Source organism: Vitis vinifera, chromosome 5 (genome assembly GCF_030704535.1).
Source record: "Vitis vinifera cultivar Pinot Noir 40024 chromosome 5, ASM3070453v1".
In the NCBI taxonomy this organism is placed as follows: Eukaryota; Viridiplantae; Streptophyta; class Magnoliopsida; order Vitales; family Vitaceae; genus Vitis; species Vitis vinifera.
In genome coordinates this window covers 25,025,500-25,041,801 of record NC_081809.1, presented here as the reverse complement: position 1 = coordinate 25,041,801, position 16,302 = coordinate 25,025,500, and the positions used below count along the sequence as shown (strand labels likewise).

The 16,302-nt window shown below is 29.1% G+C and overlaps 1 protein-coding gene across 1 annotated transcript; it reads left to right on the top strand.

The window, feature by feature from the left end:
- Nucleotides 1-2,172: 2,172 nt before the first annotated feature.
- LOC100262832 (protein TRIGALACTOSYLDIACYLGLYCEROL 2, chloroplastic) lies at nt 2,173-9,690 on the top strand. Its single transcript, XM_002272392.5, has 6 exons — nt 2,173-2,322; nt 3,785-4,389; nt 4,542-4,871; nt 8,319-8,434; nt 9,000-9,090; nt 9,198-9,690. The coding sequence occupies exons 2-6, from the start codon at nt 3,871-3,873 to the stop codon at nt 9,288-9,290; spliced, it is 1,149 nt and encodes a 382-aa protein (XP_002272428.2). The 5' UTR covers nt 2,173-2,322; nt 3,785-3,870; the 3' UTR covers nt 9,291-9,690.
- The last annotated feature ends 6,612 nt before the right edge of the window (nt 9,691-16,302 follow it).

Here is a 16,302-nt window from a genome sequence, read left to right as displayed (position 1 = left end):
CATAAAATTTATTAATTTTTAAAACTTATTTAATTGATACTAAAATGTCATAGACAATCATGGTCAAAATCAATTTTAAATAAATATATAAATATATATATTTAATATTTACTAAATTTTCAATAACTTTTAAAAATAATTTAAAATTCAAATAATGACTTATTGATATTATAAATAGATCAAAATTGGTTTAAAGTGATTTTATTGTTTGCTTTTATTTTTACTTAGAATCGTTATTTTTCAATTTTTTTCAGTAGACAAGAATTCCAAATTAAACAAGACTTTATGCATTGTATTCATTAATGAATTATGGTAACTCAAATGGTCGTCCAAATAATAGCAATTTTCTATTTTTATAAAAAGAAAAAGTCTAAAACCCCTTTATGACTTCTCTTCTAATTTTTTCCATTAGGTAAATGAACTTCAAATTAAACCAAACTTCATCTACAGGATTCATTAATAATTCTAATAATTTATAAATATAACTTAAAATTCAAATAATGATTTAATTAATACCATAAATCTATGATAAAAAATTGGTTTAAAACAACTCTATTTTTATCATTATTTTTAAAAAAATTTCCCCAAGTAAATAAACTTCAAATTAAATAAGAATTAATGTGTTGGATTTATTAACAAGTCTAGTGATTTTTTAAAATAATTTGAAATTCAAATAATAAACTAATTAATACAATAAATTTATGGATAAAAATTGATTTATAATGACTTAAAATAAATATATAAACTAAAACATAATTAGTAATTTAAAATTTTGAATTAAATTTTAAACTTTTAAGAATAATTTGAAATAAAAAAATAATCAAATTAATCGTAGATTAAATTAAAATATTATGTTCATAATCAAGTACTAAATATATGCATGTAATAAAAACCCTGATTTATTTACATGTTAAAAAAATTAAACTTTATTTGTAATTTATTTTAAATAAGATATCATTAACAATTATTATTATTCATTTAACACAAAAAAATTACAAAGATGCCAATATCCTTATATTTATAACATATAATAAAATAGTCTTTTTTTTAAATATAATATATATTTTTATTATAATATTACTATTTATGTTTTATTTATTTCCTATTTTTCTTTAATTTATTTGTAATTTAAAAATTATTTCTATTGTTATAAGAGTTGAATTAAATTTAATTAAAATTATATAAATTAAATTTACAATTTTTTTATAAAAAAAAAATATTATTAAAAAAAAAATTATTAAAAACAACTTGTCGGAACAAGTTTTTTATTTTAATTTTTTTTAATGGGGTTAAAATAATTTAATTAAAATGTTGTCCAAAGTGCCCTTTTGGTATGAGCCTATACACCTAAGTTTGTGCTGCAAGCTTGCATTTATTCCAAAATCCCAAACCCGTTACCCTCTCCCTCTTTAGCATCCTCTCCCTTTCAACAATTCATCATCAGTACCATGTTTGGTGCTTCTAAAACAAGTTAGAAATATTTTTCTAATGTTTGGACGAATTTTTTTCTTTTTTAAAAAAAGGAATGGGATGAATATTTAATTTAAAAATAAAGGTGACTAGTAAAAAAAATATCATATATTTTGTTATATAAGGTATTGTGAAAAATAAAAAACACTTTTAATATATATATCCAACTGTATTATAAATATTAAAAATACTTCTTAAAATCACTTTCAAATGCACTTTTAAGAGTTTTTTTAATAGTAATTTTAATAAGCATTTTTTAGTTTAAAAAGTATTTTTGAAAAACAAAATTCAGGTATTTAATAAAATCTAAGAAATATTTTTAAAACTTTAAAATATCATTTATAATGTTGAAAAATTATTTGTAATATTTTAGAAAAACATAAAATAATTTTATTAAAAATATTTTAGATAGACACATTGTCAAATACGTTCTAATTTTTTTATCAGACTCTAAACATGATTGATGGTTAGATAGTGCTTGAAGTATTTAAAATTGGGTGATTTAATAAAATTTTTAATATTATTTTTAGAAAATTTAAAATATCATAAGAAGGCAATATATATATAATAAAAAATATTTTTTTAGTTTATTTAAACATTTTGCCCATAAATAAATAAATAAAAAAGTGAAAAATAAAGTAGCAATCACTTTAGTCGGAGGCTTAGAGCACATATTTCATGTGTGGAGGGCACAATTACGAAAAACACCCTCATCAGAGCCTCCTTTATCATGGGCATCTCCTTCTAATTTCCTCTCTCCTCCCGTGTCGGAGAAACCTGAGACTCCTGGTTTCATCCGCTGAAAGTTCGAAAATGCCCTCCGCAGCTTCAACCCTAAAACCATATCTCCAGGTAAATCCTCCTTTCGATAAACCCTAATCTCGCAATCAATTCAAGCTTTTCATATCCGTGTGTTTAATTGCCAAGAAAATCAAAGAAAACAAGATATTTTTTATTATTTATTTTTCATTTTTGCGTTTTTTCTTTAATTTTTATTTTCTACTTTCTCAGCATCCAAACGGACCCGCAATTGTTATTACTGTTGTTGTGTTTGCTTGTGTTTGTGATTAGCTAGAAGATTTGATGATGAATCAACATGGTTTTGTTTAGATTCAATTGGTCCAATTCTGAAACCCATTCGGAATTGGGCTGTGTCAATTTATTTAGTATTATGACTGTTGATAGAGGTTGATTTAGGTAATCTGTCTGGCTGCCGAGAAACTGGAGGAAAATATATGAGAAAAAAGTCAAAAACTATTGAATCCTTGAACTCCTTAATAATTTTAATCATGGCAGTGGTCAAATTTCTTAGAAAATGCTGTTCTGAGCTACTTTCTTATGTTCCTGGATCCCTAGTTAAACTTGGAATCAACTGAGATGTATTTTCTGCTGTTTTGATTCTATTAAAACTCAAAAACAAGTTTGAACATATAATTGATTTTGTAGATTGGTTGGACTCTTGCTGACGAAGGGTTTAGTTTTTGTGTTCCCTCTTTTTTGGAGTGCATTTTTTCGTCCTGTGTACTTTGGTGTGCTATTTCTTTTGGCCCTTTACATAACATTATAACTTTATTTGCCTACAAAAAAATAAGTCTAAACAGAATCTAAAATTATTTAGCTTACTTAAGATTTTGTTAAGCATAGCATTTTACTTTTAGCCTTGGATGGAAGCTACAAATGGCAATCGTAGACTCATGGTCTTAAAAAAGTTTCATTAAACATGAAACATTTTCCCATATAATCTAAAAAAGTGCTTCCATGACAAGCAACATTGTCTTCACTTCCATTTAAAGCTATTTTTTAAACTAGAAGTTTTTTTAAATAAAATTACTAAAACATGTAATTTGCCAGTCCAAAATAGGGACTAAGTTGAGTTATCTTAGTAGCCAGCATAGAATTAGTGACTTGTTCTGTGCCTCTCTCTCTCTTGCCTGATTTTAATTTCTAAGGTCTGAGCTTGTATTTTGATCTTTTCAAATACTCTGGTAATGATACTTGTATTGAGTGTGTATTTGATCTTTTTAAATATTCTGGTAATGATACTTGTATTTTTAATCAATTATAGCTTCTGAAATGCATAATTCAAGTTTCATTCCCCTATTGATTGTAGATAAAGTTTCTGTATCTTGAGACTAGTATCAGACCTAGCTCATTTCTAATGGTTAATGTGCAAGAGTGTTCAGGATCATCACTCTGTGTGTTGCCTGTGATTTACATTTCAGATTGCAGTTTTTTCTTGTTGTTTGGCTAATTTGGATTCACAGCATTAATGTATTTCTTTTCTTTTCTCTTTCTCACATCAATTATGGTTCAGGACAAGTGAAATTTAGGATTGTGGCCTAGATTATATCAACCGTGTTACTGATATAGGACATTGATTCAACTGGGATTGTGTAAGTGATGGTTGGGAATCCAATAGTTCAGGTTCCAACATGCCCTGCTGCACTATCTTCAGCATTGGCTACCCTCCCATGGGGTTCTGGAAATTTCATGCCTTGTCTTCCACCAAGATCAAGAAAGAAACTCTTGCTAGTGAGAGCTAATTCTGCAGATGCAGGACATTCTCAACCGCCCTCTCCTTCAAAAACTAAGAATCCACTTGCAGTTATATTGGATTTTCCTCGGAATGTGTGGAAGCAAACATTACGTCCATTGAGTGATTTTGGCTTTGGTCGGAGGAGCATTTGGGAAGGTGGGGTAGGGCTTTTTCTTGTATCAGGTACAGTTCTCCTTGTTCTCAGTTTGGCTTGGCTGAGGGGATTTCAGTTGCGGTCTAAATTCAGGAAGTATCTAGCTGTGTTTGAGTTCACTCAGGCTTGTGGCATATGCAAAGGCACACCGGTGAGGATTAGAGGGGTGACTGTTGGCAATGTTATTCAAGTTAATCCTTCTTTGAAAAGCATTGAAGCAGTTGTTGAGGTATGTTATATTCCAAAATTTTGTTGCTGTCACCAAACCTTTATTTATTTATCATTTTATCTACATCTTGGTAGTGATATAGTTGAATCATGGTTAAGAGTTTATTGACTGTAAATTCTTCATATTCTCTAACTTACATCATATTTTTGTAGGTTGAAGATGACAAAATAATCATACCCCAAAATTCACTGATTGAGGTGAATCAGTCTGGGCTTCTCATGGAAACTTTGATTGATATTACACCCCGAGATCCACTTCCTACACCTTCAGTTGGACCTCTTGATCCAGATTGCACTAAAGAAGGTGTAATTGTTTGCGACAGGCAAAAGATAAGGGGATATCAAGGGGTAAGCTTGGATGCATTGGTTGGGATATTTACCCGTCTTGGACGTGAAGTAGAAGAAATTGGTATTGCCCAAGGCTATTCAATGGCCGAACGAGCTTTATCTATTATTGAAGAGGCAAGGCCGTTGCTTGCAAAGGTGTGATCTTCTGTTATCATGTTTAGTTGATGCTTTGAATTTCAAGTATCCTGTTCATTTGACTGCTATTTTAGAATGGGTAATGTCTCATCTGTTTGTGTTAAAAATTCATCCAGAATCTTGAACAGGCAAATGATTCTTGATATCCAGATAGAATGTTGTTATAACAATCAGAGGAAACTTCTTCTGTCACTATTTAGTTCTCTGATGATATTTAGCTTCCCTGGATATGTTTTTTCAGTAATGTGAAAGCCTACCTAGTAGCATCTTACAATATTAAGTTACTAATTGACCCAAAAGCTTAAGTTCTTAGGTAATAGACTAACAATGTATAGTTGGCCAATACACATGAGAAGGCAAACAATGGATCACAGATCGTAAGAGGGAATGAATAGAGTGAAATATTTGAACTCCAAACCTCTGTAGACTAGAGGTATGATACCATGTTAAACTACCAAATGTGACCTCCCATTTTTCATAGGGACGTTCAATGAACAGATCAACAATCAAAGAGGTATGCAAAACAGAGTAGGAACTTCAGATGTTTTGTTCTTAGTGTGGGATTGGACATTTCCAGTAAGATATCTGTGCCACTGTGGGAGGGTCCTGAAAAGAGTTTTATTCAGAACTTATTCATAGATCAAAAGCAGCAATATGCCCTTTTCTGAGACTTGAATATTTATTAGGTAAAGATGGGGTGTTGGGTGAAGAGATTGAATTTTTCATCTTACTATCAAAATTTATTCGATGATCCAACTTTGTGGAGAATGATGCTACTGAGAAATATGCAAAATTTATTCATTTCTTCACCAAAACAATATTTTCTGTCAAATCTTTAAACATGATATCAAGTTGCAAAGTATCCATTCTTTATTTTGCTAATGTTCTGGGGACTTGATTTGGGAGCCTTATTTTCCCAGTATCCAAGTACCTGCATCTTTTTAAAACTTCTGAGTGACCACCATTCACAAAGAGCTCATACAAGATTAGATGGCCTTCAGAGAATATCAGGGTGCTGGGTACCTCGCTTTCCTTTTACTGATTAGATTGGCTGGGGAACACTAGGGTATTAACGACATCTTTAGGAGGTTCTTAATTTGTTTGAGATTTTTTCTTTTCATTTTTGGTCCAGAAAAACATGATTAGGTAGTCCATATGGGCACAAGGTTTCTTCCCATTCTTGCGCATCCAAAAATAAAAGTAAAATGTTTTCCTTCCAGCTCTGTTTGGTTGTTGAAAAGTGAAAAAGGGAAGGAAAAAAAAAAGGAAAACTTGACCTTTGCAACAGTTTCCTATTTTAAACCCCAAGTAACTGGAAAATTACACACTTTTCTTTGTGTCTTTTCCTCCTTTTATGGGCCACCAAATTGAAGATCTGAAACACCTACAGGTAGAAACTGGCTATGAAGTTTGGTCATTTCAACAACACGGTTAGCTTTTGTTTTTAAATAAAACATTCTCTTGGCCTTATTATTATTTTTTTTTTTTTGAAATGCTGTGTTTATCTTCTAACGTTTCCACACTGGTTCATGGTCATGTCTTTGTATCTCTTGGAAATGTTAAATTTACAATAAACAATATATGAAGGCCAGGTTAGTAGAAAGGTGCAGCAACAACTTCCAGTTCTTATACCTTGAGCTCCTAAGATGTCATCAACATCTGATTTTGCTTAGTTATCAAGGCTGTTTAACCTTCAAAAGAATCTCCAGTTATTACTGAATACTCAGTATAAGTAATCGAGTGTAATTCCACTTTGATGTTATTTGGGCAGTAATTTCTAGTAATCAAGGCTCACATCTCATTTAGTGATAATAACCTTAAATTGATAGTTTTAACTCTCAATTTCAATCAATTGTTTTGGATGTTCTAAAAACCTCTGAGAACTTTTTGAAGGAAATAAGTATTTGAATTGGATTATTATTATTTTAATTTTTGTTGGAAAATACAGTATGATGTTAGTAAAGTGTCTAGCTGAAAATGGAGTGCAACTCATGTGTACAGGGCAAAGAAGAGAAAAGACATAAATAGCAACAAAACAGCCTCAACCGAAAACATTATTATTAAAAAAAATAAAAAATAAAAGTAAAGAAAGAGCAATACTCCAACCCCATAGGAGCTTTAGACCACTCTAACAACAAATTGAAAAAGAATTCTTTCAACATCTAATATGGTTGATACTCACCTTTGAAAACTCTTCCATTCCTCTCTTTTCACAAGCACCAGAATTGGAGCCAATTTCCACACCTTTCTCCATCTTTTCTTCAAGCCCCATTGGTACCAACTCCAAAGGAGATTTTTAACTATTTAAGGAAGAACCCATTGAAACCCTTACATGGTGAATATCAAATCCCATAACAACCTAGCTTTTTTACAATGAAGGTTGAGTTGGTGACTCTTTGGAAATCCTACATTAACCGCATCTATTGACAAACAACCTGCTCTCTCTTCATCAAGTAGTCAATAGTGATAATCTTCTTCCGAGTAGCCTCCCAAACAAAGAAACATGCCCCCAAAGGTGCACTAAAGCCCCACACCTCCTTTGTGAGAAAGACCTTCACTCTTGCAGTGTACAAAAGATTGTAATAAGACTTCAGTGTACTCCTGACCAAACCATCCTGTCCACACCTTCCCTAGGACTCCCGTGGAATAAATGCACTCTATAAAATGACCCACTGTCTCTAGATTCCAATCTTAAAAGGGTACGAGAACAGGGATTCCAATGACCCTGATTGTCCTTCACCACCCATACATCTGCCACTCTTGCATTCTTGAATTGGATTATTAGAAGTGTTCTGCCGAAGTTGCTTCTTCATTCAATTGATGTACTAGACAGGATCCATCATATGATTTGCCCTGATCCTTTTTGTGATGCTGTCTAGAGAAATGTGACTAGTTAAGCAGAACTGAGATCAATGAAGATGAGCCAAATCCTAGATATCTTGATGTTTTTTGACATGTTCTGAGCTCATGTGGATTTGAGCTGATTTCTTGCCTCCCAAATTGGGTTTGCAACATTTGTTGCAATTACTGATTTGTCACTACTCAGCAAACCACATTGTGGTATATTACTGCCTTCATTTCAGTGGAAAATTTAAACTGGTAAAATAGAATAGCTCCTTAGGTTTCTGAGAGAGGTGATGGCGCTGTCTTCTTACTGTCATGTTGGTTCTGTAATGGGTGACTGTTTGGTGATTGCGACAAGGGTGGGAAAAGGCATTTTGTCGGAACCAGGAACTGCTCAAATTGGCAGTGTGTTCATGTGTGCTGGCCAGCTGTGTGATGGAGCTTGAAATCCTCATTTTTACTCAATGCTAGTGTATTTGATACCACCACTATTTAAACTCGTAAAAAAGACATCTGAACATGACCTCTTTTGCCTGTGAAGTTTAAACACTAGACGTATTCTCATGCACAGCTTTTTTTATCTTTGATGTAGTGATGTTTCAGATCAAAGCCATGGCTGAAGATGTTCAACCTTTGGTGACTGAGTTTCGTGATACCGGACTGCTGAAGGAAGTTGAGAGTTTAACCAAAAGCCTAGCACAAGCCACCGAGGAATTGAGGTAAAATGCTCCTTTTGATGTGTTTTGAGTTGGTCATATTTGTGTGGTATTTAATAATGTTGTTAGAGGATGGCATCCATCCTGGCAAAGTTTTTTGGAGGTTGTGGAAGATGCCAACTAGCTTCTGCCACCTGCACCCCACTTCTACCACTGCCCAATGGTGCCACAGATGGAACCACCCCTCCATACTCTGGTTTTCTCCATCACCACTGTCACCCGCCACCACCATCTAAATTCATCAGCACTATGGCACTACCAATTAATATAACCATCACCATTGTAATAGTGTCTTAAAATCTGACATGTTACATGCTATGATGTAAACTCATTTCAATGCAGCTTGGAGTGCCAAAGTTCAGAATTTACTTCAATTGTTGTTTTGGGGTGAATTTTGAAATGAGTTTTTTTTCTCATTTAAGCGTGTTTACATTCACTATGTGACTAGACCAAAACATCATTTCACATGCTTTTGGAGATGAATGGATAACAAATGGAATGTATTTATTTCTATGTACCAGCTCTTTATACCTACAAATAAGCAAGTATTTCTCTTTTTCCCCTGCAGAAGGGTGCATTCATCTATCTTGACTCCTGAGAACACCGAGCTGATCCAAAAGTCCATATACACACTGATTTTCACTTTGAAGAACATTGAGGTCAGTTCTTAGCTTATAGCTTCTTCCTATGTTTGGATTCACAAAACCTCCTCATTTACATTTTAAACTTTCCCACATTTTTCTTTGTTGTCCTTCCACCATTGCAGAATATAAGCTCTGATATTTTGGGATTCACGGGTGATGAGGCTACAAGACGCAATTTGAAACTGCTTATCAAGTCTCTCAGCCGGCTATTGTGAAGATCATAAAAAGAACCAGAAATAGGATGACAGCTCTTAGCACAACAGTTGATTAGATGATAAAGAATGGTCTCTTATCTTCTGGGAAAACTGAGTATGACTCGTGATGCATCTTCCATTTCGGGTTTCCATTGCAGAGGACAAAGCCTTTTTTCAATGCTCAGAAATGTCATTTTAGTTGTGTTGAATATTTTTTTCCTCCCATGAAACTAGGTTTTATCCAGTTTTAGAAATTCCATTGAGGCTCTGTTCTTGCTATAGAAAATCAATATTTCCCAGCTCAATGTTGATTAGCTTGGATTTTGTTTTTTTCTTGAATTATCCATATTTTCTTTAATTGTCCATCATCTTTGTGGAGACAGCTCCCAACATGAAGAGAAGCAGGTTGGCCATTGTTGTCTCTCTGGTAATTGACTCTTGCTTTCTCTTACTCTCTTGGCCATCCAAAATCTTTTTAAGCTTCCCCATTTCAGATACTGTAAATAGATGCTGTTTGTCTTCAGGGTCCTCCCATCAATGGATCTACCTTCAAAAGAGTTTGGTTTTATCAGGTTTGTTCATGCTTACAATTAAAATTAGTTAGAAATTTACTATATTTTTAAATTATATAATTCATTTAAAATTTAATTTTGAATTAGTAAATTAATATATTTAGCCTCATTGATGTTAACTAATTAAGTTATAAGAGATAAATAAGGTGAGAAAGAGAAATGAGTTACTAAGACAGACAGAGGATGGTTAGCTACTAATTAAAACCTTCAAGCTTATCAGATAAGCTCAATGGTGGGTTAGGCTAAGCCACTACCAAGGAGCATCAAGCTCAATTGGGCCCATCGAGCATTGTCCCCAATTCATGTAGACTTAAAGCACAATTCATGTAAGACTTAAAGCATTAGTGTTATATTATGAGCACCTTGTATAGAATGTAGAGGATACCTAATAAATTGATATTAAAAGTGCATTTGATAATGATTAAGTTACAAGCAATTATCCTTGTTTAAGTATTAGAAAATGTCTTTATAATGATGTAAGATGGAGAAGTAAAGTCTAAGATGGAGAAGTAAAGTCAATAAGTGACATAGTGAAGCTAATAAGTGAAGATGCGAATATGACATTTCATTATCTACTTTAGCACATTGAAACTTTAGCACATTGAAAACGATCATTATGTTCATTCGTGGTACTAAGCAGATGTTTCATTCTAATGTAAGGAGAAGACTGTTCCCTTTGCAAATGGGTTTTTGCTTAAAATTACTGTCGAACGCATTTTAAGTTAAAAGCAATTATCCTTATTTAAGTAGTAGAAAGTGTCTTTATAATGATGTGAGATGAAGAAGTAAAGTCAAATAAGTGAGGCAGTGAAGCTAATAAGTGAAGATGTGAATATGACATTTCATTATCTACTTTAGCACGTTGGAAAGGATCATTATGTCCATTCGTGGCACTAAGCAAATGTTTCATTCTAATGTAAGGAGAAGACGGTGTTCACATAATAAGGAAATTAAGGAAAAATAAAACATAATTAGGGAATTAAGATCAAATTTTCAAGAATCCTATCGTTAATAACGTTGGAAAGGCAATTGGGGTCAATATTTGAGAAGGTCAATATATCGGAGCAATTGATCCACTTGAGTTAGTTGAAGATGTTAAAAGGTAATCGAATCATAGTTAGGCAATGGTCAAGCCATTACTCATCCCAGGGTGGTGTACTTTCAAACAAGTCGGTGGTTCACATGCTTTCTCCATAAATCTCTCCATCATTGCGTATGTGAGAATATTTATTTATTTCTGGTTTTTTAGGTGGGTGTCACCATCACCATGCCATGCATTTTCGTCGGAAATTTAATTTAAACCATAATATTTTTTTATTTAAAAAGGTGAAAATTGGTTTAGGGTTTTGGGCTTTTCCACTTTCCGTTTTGGAATATTCAACCATGACTATTTTTAATAAAAAAAAATGGTACTTATAAATATTTTATTTATTTTTTTTGGATTTTGGATGGTTGTGTTAGTGTTTGGATTTTTAAAATCACAAAAAATTATTTTAATATTTATTGTGAGTGATTTTAAATTCAAAATTGGTTTTAGGGTTTTTATTTTTATTTTTTATTTCAATTTTATTTTATTATTAAACTTGAATTGATTTTATTGTACTTTACTTAGGATGTCAGAAATCAAGGTACCCGATCAACGAGTTGAACTCCAATCGATTAATGAATTTTTGAGTGTTGGTACATGGACTCGTACTACTTATATTGATAATCAAACAAGGTTAAAAATCTCTTTTTTTTATTTATTTATTTATTTATGTATGCATGTTTTTCTTTATTTATTTTTTTATTTTTTGTGTGTGCATGATTTTTTGTTAATAGAGTTTACATTTTGGAATATTTGTGTTAAAATGTTTTTAATAAAACCAATACTTATAGACACTTTATTTATTTATAAATTGAAAATTTTATAGATTTTAGATGGTTGTGTTAAAAATTAAAATATCCGTATTTTCTAAATTACATACAAATATTTAATATTTTATAAATAATTTAAAAATGGATAAAATTTATTGAGTGACTTTACATTTATGCAATCTTGTTACTATCTTCACAACTTTTGAGGAAATGAAAAGTCCTTTTCTCTTTGAACTGTCATTTTCAAAAAGTTCTGCCTTTCAAGTTTCCTTTTCCGAGCTGTACCTTGGAATAAATTGCCATTTCATTGAAAGAGAATATATTTAAATTTTTAATTTTTTTTATATCAAATTACGTGTTATGATTTTCTATATTTATAAACTAGAAAAATTGATCAAAGAAATATTAAAAAAATAAAAATAAGACAAAATTATCAAAAGGCAATTTATAATACAAATTATAAATCATATTATGCAAGCAACTTTCTACTACTAAACATAATTTTTGGATAAAAACATGAACTATTATAAGGAAAAAAAAAAAAAAGAATTTTCATGCACTTATATAAAAATAATCATAAAATAGAAACTCTTTAAAAAAAATTTAAATTTCATGCGATGGATTAAAGGCAATATATGGTCAAAAGTAATATTTATGTCATTAAAATGTAATACCTGAACGATTAAAGATACTATATTTGAACAAAAAATATATAAAATGTTAATTATTTTATAAATTTAGTTTCTTATTTTCTGTTAGTGTTTGGATTTTTTAAATTACAAAAAAAAAAAATTTATATTTCTTGTAAGTAATTTTAAATTCAAAATTGGTTTTAGGGTTTTATTTTTATTTTTCCTTGAATTGTTAAGTTTGAATCAATTTTATTGTGTTTTACTTAGGATGTCGAAGGTCAAGCTATTCGATTAGCGGGTTGAACTCTTTTTGATTAGTGAATTTTTGAGTTTTGGTACATATTGTGGACATACCAATCATATTGATCATCGAACTATGTTAAAAATCTCATATTTTTCTTTATTTTTTATTCGTGTGTGCTTTGGTACGCACTTAGGATGTACATATCATTATTGAATCACATTAAAAATCTTATATATTTTTTTATTTTTTTATTGGTGTGTGCATGAGTTTTGGTTAACAGATTCTATATTTTGAAATATTTGTGTTGGAATATTTTAATAAAACCAATACTTGGACACTTTACTTATTTATAAAGGTAAAAGTTGAAAATTGAAAGTTTTATAGATTTTAGATGGTTGTGTTAAAATATCCGTATTTTCTAAATTACATACAAATATTTAATATTTTTATAAATAATTTAAAAATGGATAAAATTTATTGAGTGACTTTACATTTATACAATCTTGTTACTTTCTTCACAACTTTTGAGGAAATGAAATGTCCTTTTCTCTTTGAACTGTAATTTTCAAAAAGTTCTGTCTTTGAAGTTTCCTTTTCCTAGCTGTACCTTGGAGTAAATTGCCATTGCCTTGAAAGATAATATATTTAAATTTTTAATTTTTTTTTTTATCAAATGACGTGTTGTGATTTTCTATATTTATAAACTAGAAAATTTGATTAAAGAATATTTAAAAATAAATAAAAATTGATCATGCAAGCAACTTTCAAGTACTAAACATAATTTTTAAATGATTTTTGGATAAAAACATGAACTTGGATAAATAAAAAATGGTTTTCATGCACTCATTTAAAAATAATCATGAAATAAAACTCTCAAAAAAAAAAAAATTTAAATTTCATGTAATTACCAATTAAAGGTAGTACATGATTAAAAATAATATTTATATCATTAAAAAATAGTATCTGAATGATTAAAGATATTATATTTGATAAAAAAAAAAGTGTAAGAAATATTAATTATTTTTAGATAATTGTTTGAAATTTATATTTTATAAATTTGAGTTTCTATTTTATGATTTTTTTTTCGTATGATTGAATGAAAATACTTTTTTTCTAAAGGAAATGAAAATTTTATTTTAAAATTATAATTTATTCTTTTTAAAATACAAATCTTATATGCAAAATGAATTTTACAACAAAAAGAGTTACTTTTACTCTATAGTTAAAATTATTTAATAGAAAGGATAAAATAATTCTGCTATTATAAAAAATGAAAAAAAAAATGTGTTTTCATACTCTTGCGTAGAAAAAATAACAAAAAAAAAAAAAAATTAGAAACTCAACTTTATAAAATCTAAATTTTATATATCATCCATACATACCATCTTTGATAACTCTTAGATAAATTACCTATAACTTTAAAGTGCATGAAATAAAAAAAAATTATTTTAAAGCTGCTATATATATATATATATATATATATATATATATATTTAACATTATTCCCTTTATCTTTTCTTTTATGGTTAAAATAACTTTTCTTCTCAAATTTATATGAAAATAATTCAAATTTAAAAGATATTTATGTAAAAAATAAATTATTTTTTAAGTTCAAACATTGAAATTATTTTATTCTTTTTAATCAAATAATTCTAAAAACTATTATAATCAAGACTATAAGATATTACTATGTAACACCAAATGTTTTTTTAATTATTAAGAACTTCTTAGCATATTTTTTAATCAAAATTTTTTATTCATAAAAATTATATCTTCATTCATCATGATTTATTTTTTGTACTTACTCTTCAAAACAAGGCTAATGATGAAAAATTTGACAAATTATAAAAAAGATTAATCGATGAAGTAATATTTAATTATTGTTAACGAGATTTCGTTCAACCGTTGATTTTCACCTAACTACCAAACCCATATAAAAAATCAAGACTAATTAACCCTAAAAAAAATAAGATTCTCTTAATTAATTAATCAAACAATTAGGGCAAGTGTGATGAAACAAAAATCTTCTTGGATTGAAACATGTAGATTTTGTTGTAGTTATTGATTACCCAACAACCATTGACCTTTTTGGTTGGAGATTAGTTGCTAATGAGTGAAGGGAGAACCCTAAACTTGTTGCTTTTAGCTTTAGTGAACTTTATAAAGCATAAGAATAATTACAACCACTTTTGGGTATTTATTTTAGTATTTTATTATATGATTATTAAAGTAAGAATTAAGTGGAACAATTTTAGAGGCAAAAACAAAAATATATATGTATGATTAGGTCATGAGTCACTAAGTGATGGGTTGGCTAAGCTTTTTCTTTACATGTGGGAGCTTTTCCATGATTACATACTTTTCTTTTTTAATTTTTATGTTTATAATCTTATATCAAAGTGTTAAGGTAGGGTAAGGGTGTCGATCAAATAAGAGACCTGAAACATTGAAATATATGGGGTGAAATTTAAATTATCGAATATAAATAAATGAGATTAAGTTATAAGGATATAAAAAATATAATTAAAGTATAAATAATAAGATCATAAAATATACATATAACATTATCTGATCAATGATGTATTTTCGATGCATATAAAAAAATTATCGTTGGATGCTATAATTAGACCCAAACCTAATATTTTATGAATTATTTTGAAAAAAAATCTAAAAAACATGCACACCCCCTTGAATAATATCAAATGATTTTGTATATGCATTTGTTTTTTATTTTTTATTTTTTTACTGTTGTGAAATTTATATAATAATTATATTAGAATATATTTGAGGTACGAGTCATTTGATTAGAAGAAATGTTAAGACAAAAAAAAATATTGAGAAAATTATTTTTCTTATATTTGGATGTTATGGAAAATATGAGAAAAATATTAAAAAATAAAAGGAAAATGCTAATATATTTTTCTTTATTTAAAAAAATCTAAAATAAAAGTGAAAAAGTTTGAATAAAGAATATTGGGTGATACTTTTATTCTATTTTCTCAAAATTTTAATTAACAAAAGAAAAAGAAAATACTTTTTTTTTTCCCTTATATTTGAAGAGGAAAATATCTTCAAAATGACATGCATATAAACCTAATTATATGTAAATAAAAAAAAAAGAATAATACTAAAATAAGTTGGGTCAAGCCTATAATTAAAAAAAGAAAGATGAATTAGGGTTTTGTTTGACATGCAAGTTTATTCTTCTCATTTTTAATGTGTTGGATTCCAACACCTTAAATTTTATCATATCATATTGGATCTAACACCATAATACTCATTGGATTTGACTTGGTCTTGTCACTGACTCATCATGAATCTCCCTTTTTCTGATTTTTCTCACTTTTTTTTTTCTTCTAGGGTTGACCTTGGATTTTTTTTTCTTATTATTAATTATTATTATTTTAAATTTCTAAAAAATTTTGGCTCACAAGTTGGCAATTGGGAAGTCTTTTATGGGTTTTTATTTGCAAACCTAATGTTGTCTTTAAACTTTGATTTAGTCTATATTTCTTTAGAATTTAAAAATCAAAAATTGAAAATGATTTAATGCCTTAATATTAATATTAATATTAATATGAATATTAATATTAATACAAGTGGAGTCTTTAACAAGTAATTAAATTTGGATCATGGGGCAAATTTGTAAATAAATATGACTTTTGTATAAAAAAAAGAAAAAAAAAAACTTTGTCAACCATTTTCCCTCTTACCCTCTATTTAAGCTC